General features: G+C 38.2%; 1 protein-coding gene across 1 annotated transcript in view; it reads right to left on the reverse strand.

Annotated features, from left to right (window-relative positions):
- LOC107715839 (mitogen-activated protein kinase kinase kinase 1-like) overlaps positions 1–8806 on the reverse strand; it is an 85368-nt gene extending 76562 nt beyond the window's left edge. Inside the window, exon 1 of the mRNA XM_016522052.1 lies at positions 8375–8806. Within this exon, the coding sequence (XP_016377538.1) occupies positions 8375–8793 (419 nt within the window). The 5' untranslated portion in view covers positions 8794–8806. The remainder of the gene's footprint in view (positions 1–8374) is intronic.
- Between the last annotated feature and the right edge of the window lie 224 nt (positions 8807–9030).

A 9030-nucleotide genomic window follows, 5' to 3' on the forward strand; every position in this document is an offset into this window, starting at 1 on the left:
CATTTGATTTTTAACTTATGTTTCTTATTCTACTCTTATTCTGTCGTTTTAATTACAATTTTTAAAAAGCTTATAAAATATAATTTTTTAAAGAATTTGACAGATGATGACATACTTTTAATAAAGTTAGAGGAGTCAAATATCACCTCGTAATGGGAAGGCTACTTTTTGATACAATTTTGGATAATTGTTTAGAAGGTGCTCCTAAAATTTTGAACGTGCTCCTAAATTTTTTAAGTTAGGAGCACAAGTGCTCCTAAAAAGAAAAGTAAGCGTAGAGCCCTGCCACTACACTATAATTAGACGCTGCGGCTCAAATCTGTAACTTGTTCACAGAATTAGTATTTTCTGTGCGGTGAATGGCACGTAGCACACTTTATAGGGAATAGGGAACGAATCAGATCCGACAGCACGGAGGGGATCGTATGCGTGAATCGGCAAAGACCACAAAACGTATTGGACCCATTTGAATTCTACACTGAATGTAGGGCTGGGCGATATGGTGAAAAATATAATTCTTGATTTTTTCAGAACGTTTGACTGATCCTCAATTTTTACGATTTTTTAACTAGTCAGCTTGAAAATGTAACTACAACATGATTCAAGTAACTTTTTCTTTATTAACCCTCTAGGTAAGAAAATTCTATTCCAAGTGCAGCACACATGAAGTTGTCAACATGATGTAAATGTTAAAGGGGTCATATGATGCGATTTCAAGTTTTCCTTTCTCTTTGGAGTGTTACAAGCTCACTTGTTAAATGGCTTTGCAGAAAAGATGCATGAACTACAACTACATCTTGTACAAACTTGTCTTATACATATTATATATTCAGAAATAATACGAGGAAAATGCTAACAAAATTCTCAAAAGTCAAGGTAATTCAAATTCAAAATGCCTGAAGGTATAACACCAGTAGACTATTATTCACTATAAATGTTCTGTAAAAACAACAGCAGCTTTCAGTCTGTCACCATGATGCAAGCATGAAATATCAGACATACAGTAGTAGGTACAGGTTTCTTATTTGCTTGCTTTGCTTTTCCTATTGTTTTTCTATGTGAACATGGATGTGTTTAATGTGTTGCACTCGCGTCTCATGTATGAAACGGCATTTTAAAAACGCAGCGCTCAAGTTAAAGAAGTTCACTCCCGTCTTCTTGCATGTTTTTCCTATTCCACTGCAGCGTCGTATCTTTGTCAACACAAAAGTGCATTCTGTGTGAACGGTGCCTAGCGATAAGAGCGCGTCACATGGATTGATCTTTTCTCTTTACCGTTATCATTGGCATATTGTCGAAGTGTCTAATTCTAATGTTTGGTAATATTTCTATTCAAAATTGTGATTCCTCAATTTCTAAAAAAATAAAATCGTGGCAAAACATTTAATACATTTAATTTAAACATTTAACATTTAATTAATCGACAAAATCAGAAAAATCGCCCTAACTGAATGCTATATTTTACATTTAGATTTTCATTTAATCATTTAGTAGATGCTTTTATCCACAGCACCTTACAAATGAAGAGAACAATAGAAGTTATTTTTAGGGGTGCTCCGATTGATCGGCTACCGATCACTATCGGCCGATAATCACGTTGGGATGTTTGATCGGCGGTCTCTAAAAAGGCAGATCTAAAAAAAACGATCTCAAGCTGATGACGCTGTTGTCAGAGGTTGGGCACGACATGCAGCGGCACCGTCTCAGTCTCTGTCCGGCGCGAGTGAAATAATTATAATGCTTTAGGTGAGGTACAATTCATATTTTTTCATTAAATAAATTCTGTGAGACAATTTCACAAACAGCGTGAGTGAATCACCGCGCGCACTCCCTTTCTCTCTCAAAATGCAAATGGCTTCTAATCACATCGCATCTGCTCTATAAGTGAGCTGCACACTGCACAGTTGACACAGGAATTGTCACTTGCACTATCGAGGTAGTGTCGCATCGTCACTAACGTTTATAAATTGCATTTTTTCTTTTTAATTCTTGCCAGTGTTTAATCATTCAGCGCTCGGGCGTCCTCCTGGGGACGGTGCGCTCATGCGCACACACATAACGCCAGGTTCACATTACTTTGTTTGCAGTGCGTATGCGGTGCGTATTTTTTCCGCGCTCATGTTAACGGATTAAAGCGTTCACACTGCACATGGTTGCGGTCCGGCAGTGCGTTCCAAGAGCGGTGCGTCTGCAGCAGTGCAGAGATCATTTCCACACCGAGTCTATTTTTGCTGCGCTGCAAGCACTGAATTAAAGTAACCGCGCATTGTTTGCAGTAAATATGAACATGCATTGACACATAAATGCATATAATTAAAGTCTCACAGTCAACACATAGGCTATGGCTTTTTGGCTAGGTTTAAAGGAAAAGACCACTTTTAGATAAACAAGGCAATAATTTTAAAGTTCTTTATGAACCGCAGGATTGCTTGTAATAAAGATTTAAATGCAAAAGAAAAGGCAGTAGAGCTGACTGTTTCTGTCAATGGTAAGTTTTATTTTTGAATGTTTATATATACTGTACTGTGTAAAAAAAAGAATCACAATGTTGAAAAAGTATTTTTTAGTAACAATGTTTGGATTTAAAATCAAACTAATGGATAAATGTTGTGTTTGTGGTAAACAGCCACAGATTGTAAAAACAAAAATGCAGTGCATGATCAAACATTTAGGTGAGATAAATATATTTTTGAAAAATGTCTAAAAAAATGCCCCCCTCCACCCCTCAAAACAAATAATAAATCCTCTCACAAGAGACACCTAAGAGAGGAATTCATTTTCAAAAATGAAATTCAGGCCCTGAATAAATGTCTAAACATCTTGATTGGATCATTACTATAAATAGTTATAAATGATAAAAAGAAGGCTTTAAAAAGATCGGTATCGGTATCGGCAAAAGATTGGTATCGGTGATCGGTATCGGCAGATACTGCTTTCTGTGATCAGCCTCAAAAATCCTGATCGGAGCACCCCTAGTTATTTTATTTATGTATTTATTTTTTATTAAATTAGACCAAAACAAATGGAACAGAACAGAACAGAATAGAAAATATTTTATAGCGATATGGATGAGACTGTGGCTGTCACACGCTGTCAAATGTGGCTTTACCAAGCTCAACGGCTCTGGGCCAAACTGTGATATAAAAGAAATGCTATAGGCTATTTAAAAAAGCCAATGTCTTCCTGTTTCAGTTGAAATTACGTCAACACATAGAATAACTCTGCGTGTTTCAAAGCACTTCAGTGGACCTTTAAAAACACTGCTGCAGTTTCTATGTATTGTAATTAATTGTGAGAATGTTTTTTTTGTGCAAGACGTGTAAAGAGCACTACCTCTGTTCTGTCCCTTTTATATTTATATATAAAACGTTTCCTCAAACAGAGTACTAGCATTAGGTGTGAACAGGCCTTCACTCAGACAGAAATGTACGTGCTAGTACAGAAAACACTACAAGAACGCTAAATTTATCCTCTATAAGTGAAGCGTAAGACTGCAATAAACGCAATTTTAAGAAGTGTCACATTTCACACTCAAACGCCACTGAGCGAGTGTTTAGGACGCCACATACACCCTAGATCTTTATTTTAGCCTGCCGCGGACTCCCACGAGAGGCTATATTTGTCACAATAAAGCTCCAGAGGACCTCACGAGTCTTTGGGAGTCTTCTTACAAGCATGAGCTCGTCGAGTGGACATTTCCAACAGCAACAGTGCCAGTCAAGAGCGTGTTTGAGAGCAAACGTTTGAGGAGCGCCAGCGCAGCACTGAAGTCATTCTGGCCCCAGATGTTGGACTGTAGCTAATTTGAGGGCAGCCCTGGAAAGGTCAGTTTTAGAGATCTGACAGGCCACCATTAACAGAGACAGGCCAATGAATCACATGCTCTTTATAGGACACGAACGAAACATTAGACACTTCACAAAACCAAAACACGCTGCATAATCACACAGAACGTATTTTACCTGCTAAGAAAACTACTTGGCGTGAACATTCAATGTTTCACAAAATCAACCATCAAAAATCAAGTAAAAGGGTTTTAATTTATCTCAAGAGCTGATCAATATTTAAGATGGAATAGCTTCAATCTATTTTTGAAACAAAAATGTGGTGGTTTATTTTTCAATGTATTTTTTAAATATAGCCGTTAGTTCCGGTCGTCAAATCAGAGTCTAACAGCAATGCTTCACTCACTCCACATGTCTGTGTTTGTCCCAGACCTTCAGTGAGCATTAGTGGTGGGGGTTTTCAGGGACTCTTTCAGCAGTAAAAAGGTAACTGTCTTACTATTTTTGTAACATGCCATTTTTTGAATTAGTAATGGAGGATTGGACACATCTTAAATAGCAACAGCAGATCTTGAATCCAAGGTGTAAGAAAGTAGTTCCTCACACAAGAGGATCTTTGGGATGCACCTTGGGTCTTTCCGTACTTATTTACAAGTCTGTTAAACCGTTTCACCATATATTAGCCAACAAACAAACATACACACTACTGAGCAGAAATTTGAGGTCAGTAAGATTTGCTCTTTTTTTTTTTTTAAGTTTCTTATTTTCAATCAATTTGATCCAAAATACACTAAAAACAGAGAAATATTTGAAAACATATATTTGAGAAAATTCTAATATTTGATCAAATATATTTATCACAATTTAGAATACCGGTTTCCTATCATAATATATTGTAAAATGTAATTTATTCCTGGGATGTTAAGCTGAATTTTCAAAAGAAAAGCCTTTATTCAACCCACATTGCGAGTAAATCACTCGCATATGCGACTAAATCTTCACTCTGGGCGACTAAATGATGTCTAATATTAGCCAATGGCTAATAAATTCTTAGATTTTACTCGCCAGTGTGTGAGTTGGAGGCTAAGTATAAGTTTAGCACAGACATATTTTCACTCGCCGACAAACAAATAAACACACACATATACATACATATATATATATATATATCAGTCTGGCGAGTAAACTAAAAAATTTACTAGCCAATGGCGATTCAATTGCCAAGGTGTTCGTAGGGGGCTGTTTATTTGAAACCTTTTGTAACTTTATAAAGGTCTTTACTGTCACTTTAAATCAATTTAATGTGTCCTTGTGGAATAAAAGTATTAATTTATTTTACAAAACACAGCCTTTATGTAAAGAAACTTTCTTGACCTTGACCCACAAGTTCAACATAAACCATTTAATCTGACACTGTTGTTTTACTAAATCAATGGCCTGTTATATTTTCTTTTCTAGAGGTAGTAGTGGTAGTATCTTCTCCAGCATTGCACCAGCCATCTATGCTTAATAAGAGTGGTCAAAGCCCCGCCATATCCGCTGGAAACGCAAACAAATTAATTACGATTCTGTGGGCTGGGAACACCCAATGGAAGCACACCAACTGTGTCAAGCACACAGGAATCTCCAGACCCCAGCGCGGACACACCGGACAGCGCTGGAAAACCACGCCGCTGTTTCTCAATGTCAAGCTCCGATTGCAGATCTGCTGAGAAATATTAAGCAATTCAGTCCGCATTCACAAATGACTACTGTAATAAATCACATCCAATATTTCTGCCTAAAAAAAAACACTCAAGTGGACAAAGGTCCATTCTTTGGAAATCATCTAGACTTGGAAGAAAGTTTGCTGCAACAAATGTAAACAAAAATCACAAGGGCCTATTTACATTTTTCACTTCATGCATTTTCTCTGATCCAGTTTGTTAAAACGCTTCCATTTACACTCCGCCACATAGCCTAAATGCATTTCTGCAAAACAAATATAAATCCGATCTTCAATTCCCACGCTATTTGCAAATTCAACACAGTTGAGTGCCAGATGCATTTGCATGCATGAGTCTCAAACTACCTCCTGAAGAGGTTTGTACGATCAGACTGCAATCTGTGTTTCGAAACACCATCCAGTCAAAGAAAATGCATGAAGTGGCCAAGCGTAAACAGACCCAAAGTTACGCTGCCTTAAGGTTTTCTCTGCGAGCTCAACAGCTGTCAAGCTATTATTAAACTTTGTATAATATGGACCCCCAATGTCACTTTTTTTCCATGTTTCAATACGTTCACCTGCCCCACTGAGGCAATGTCAGCCAGACTGATTCCCACGAAAAGTCAAAACATTGTGACTCTGTGACATCAAAACATTACCATGTTTGTTTGAGAATCCCAACCAGCCCAACACAGCGATACCAGCTCAACCAATTGTGAGTTTGGAGCAGAAGAATTCAATTAGCTGTCTAGTAAAAGACTGGCAGAGTGTTTGGGAAACCAGTTCGAAAACAACCATTATTATATTCTATTTTGGTGCCGACAGTGGTGCATAACTTCCACACTTTCTCACGTTTAACATAGCTAATCAAAAACAGCTCACGGAGATGCACTGATCTCTCAACGAAAACATTTTCAGCGGATGAGTTGTCCTACTATTACTCAAGCCGGAGAACATCTGCTTCAACAGCAGTGTCAGAAACGGGCACGGTTCAACACCTGTTGTTCTCCTCAGGACTGTTTCACCTGTAACAGTGACTCCAGCACACATGAACACACAATGACTGATGCTCCTGTTCTCACCTGAGGGGAACAGCGGTAAATGAATAAGCTCAGTGACGTAAAACATGGTTTGGAGTCACTGTGAATCCCTATATGGCTCAGAAACACCCAAGAGAGAGACAATAAAACTGGAAAAACAACCAGGCTAATTAAAGGTAACATCATGTGACTAACCATACTCTTTAACACTTTTGCTATGTACATGTTTCAATATTAATATCTCAAATTTAAACATGTCATGTACTAGTTATTTATATAGTAAATAATGATACAGGAAATTACAAGTGCCGTCAAATGATTAATCGTGATTAACTGCATCCAAAATAAAAGTTTTTATTTACATAATGTGTGTGTGTGTAATGGGTATATTTATTAAGTATATAAATACACACACATACATATATATTTAGCAAATATTTACATGTATTTATTTATATTTACATAATTTATATTATATATGTATATAAACATAACATTTCTTTTAAATGTATGCATGCATTATATATACATAATGAATATACACAGTACACACACACATATATTATGTAAACGAAAACTTTTATTTTGGATGTAATCATTTGACAGCACTATCTCATGTAAGAATTTTGTGTGCTCAGAGGAGACTTTAGTAACTCAAGTATTATCCTGGAAAACGGAGCTCACAAAGGCACGCGGGGGGTTTTCTTTTCTCCAGCAGTTTCTTCAGGTTTCAGCTGCCATTCATCTCTCATTATCTTTACAGTCTCAAAGCCTGCAGCTCATATTGCAGCAAATCCTGCGCTCGCAGTCTTCCTGCTGAAAACAACTGCCATTCAACCAGCAGACGCTCAGCTTTCTCACATGATGATATTCACACATCATCATAATAACACAGAGCTGAACATGAGACTCGGGCTCCAACAACACACTCGAATATGAACTGAACATATGCAACATTAGAAACACACATGTGACCCTGAAACACAAAACCAGTCATAAGGGTCAATTTCTTGAAAATGAGATTTCTACATCTATGAGCAGAATAAATAAGCTTTCCATTGATGTATGGTTTGTTAGGATAGGACCATATTTGGCTGAGATGCAACTATTTGAAAATCTGGAATCTGAGGGTGCAAAAAAATCTAAATTATTGAGAAAATCGCCTTTAAAGTTGTCCAAATGAAGTTCTTAGCAATGCATATTACTAATCAAAAATTAGGTTTTGATCTAACGATAGGAAATCCACAAAATATCTTCATGGGACATGATCTTTACTTAATAGCCTAATGATTTCTGGCATGAAAGAAAAATTGATAATTTTGACCCATACAATGTATTGTTGGCTATTGCTACAAATATACTTGTGCTGCTTATGACTGCTTTTGTGCTCCACAAATGTCACACAGGAGAACGACTAACAACAGCGATATAAAAATAATAAAAAAAATAAAGGGGAAAAATATACAATCAGATGTTTGTTTGTCAGTTAACGTACGTTTTTTCAACCAAAGTTGTGAGCGTTAAATTAGATGTCAGTTTATTTGTAAGCTTTTAATTAGTTAGCCTGCACTTTTAAACGGTTCTTTCTGATCACCAAAAATAAAGAAACCGTTGAAGAATTTTTAAATCACCTGCATTATAACTGTCACTTGCTGTGAGATTGTATTACATTTTCTCACACTTGCAACACGTCCTTAATCTTTCACACACATCAAGTTACAAAGCAAGGAGCTCTGTCCGAGAGAAGTTTAGCTAACGTTATATCGCTAATGTGTAAAGTTTCTCCAAATGCATCTTACGACAGAAACGCGTTTGAAGAGGAGTTTGGTGGGAGTTATTTTTACCTGTTGTGTGAAGCGTTCACGTCCGCAGCAGCCCCTCCATGTTCAGCGCCTGGACTCTCGCTGCTCTTTAAAGAGCTCCTCATCCAGTCCTGAGCACTATGACACGGATTATCGCTGGTTTTCTCTGCGAGCGGCGGCTCGGCGAGGCTCTGCTGCAGTAAGGCGGTCTGGATCGAGCCGGGACCGGACACCGTGAGGAAGTGCAGCGCTGCCGTCCCGCTCTCGCATTTATCCAGATCCACACTCCTCACCTTCCGCCTCCACTGCGAACTCTCCCCGGCATTTCTCTTCACTTTCCCGCTGCTGTTCGAAAGTGTGGAGCCGCTGGAACTGCCCTGAAGTCCGTTCCCGACGTTTGTGCCGCTACTGGAGTCTAATAATCCGCCTAACGACGACGTACGGCTCCCCGCCGTCGCCATTTTCTGTCCTGAATTTTTGCCACTTAATAGATTCTATGAGAGAGGGAGTGGCGGGAATTTGGGGGAGGGTGAGAGGGAGGGGCTTCCGGATCGATGGGAGGAGTCGTCTGCGAAAAGTGGGAAGGGCTAAGGGAAGGGACTCCTCTGGGAATTTACCTGCTATATGCACGGTGTCACAGAAATTAAAGGGGTCTTGATCTTTTGAAATTTATGTCGCAAACTATGAAAACATACTGT

The sequence above is a fragment of the Sinocyclocheilus rhinocerous genome, unplaced genomic scaffold (assembly GCF_001515625.1).
Source record: "Sinocyclocheilus rhinocerous isolate Xijiao unplaced genomic scaffold, SAMN03320098_v1.1 scaffold178, whole genome shotgun sequence".
Classification (NCBI taxonomy): Eukaryota; Metazoa; Chordata; class Actinopteri; order Cypriniformes; family Cyprinidae; genus Sinocyclocheilus; species Sinocyclocheilus rhinocerous.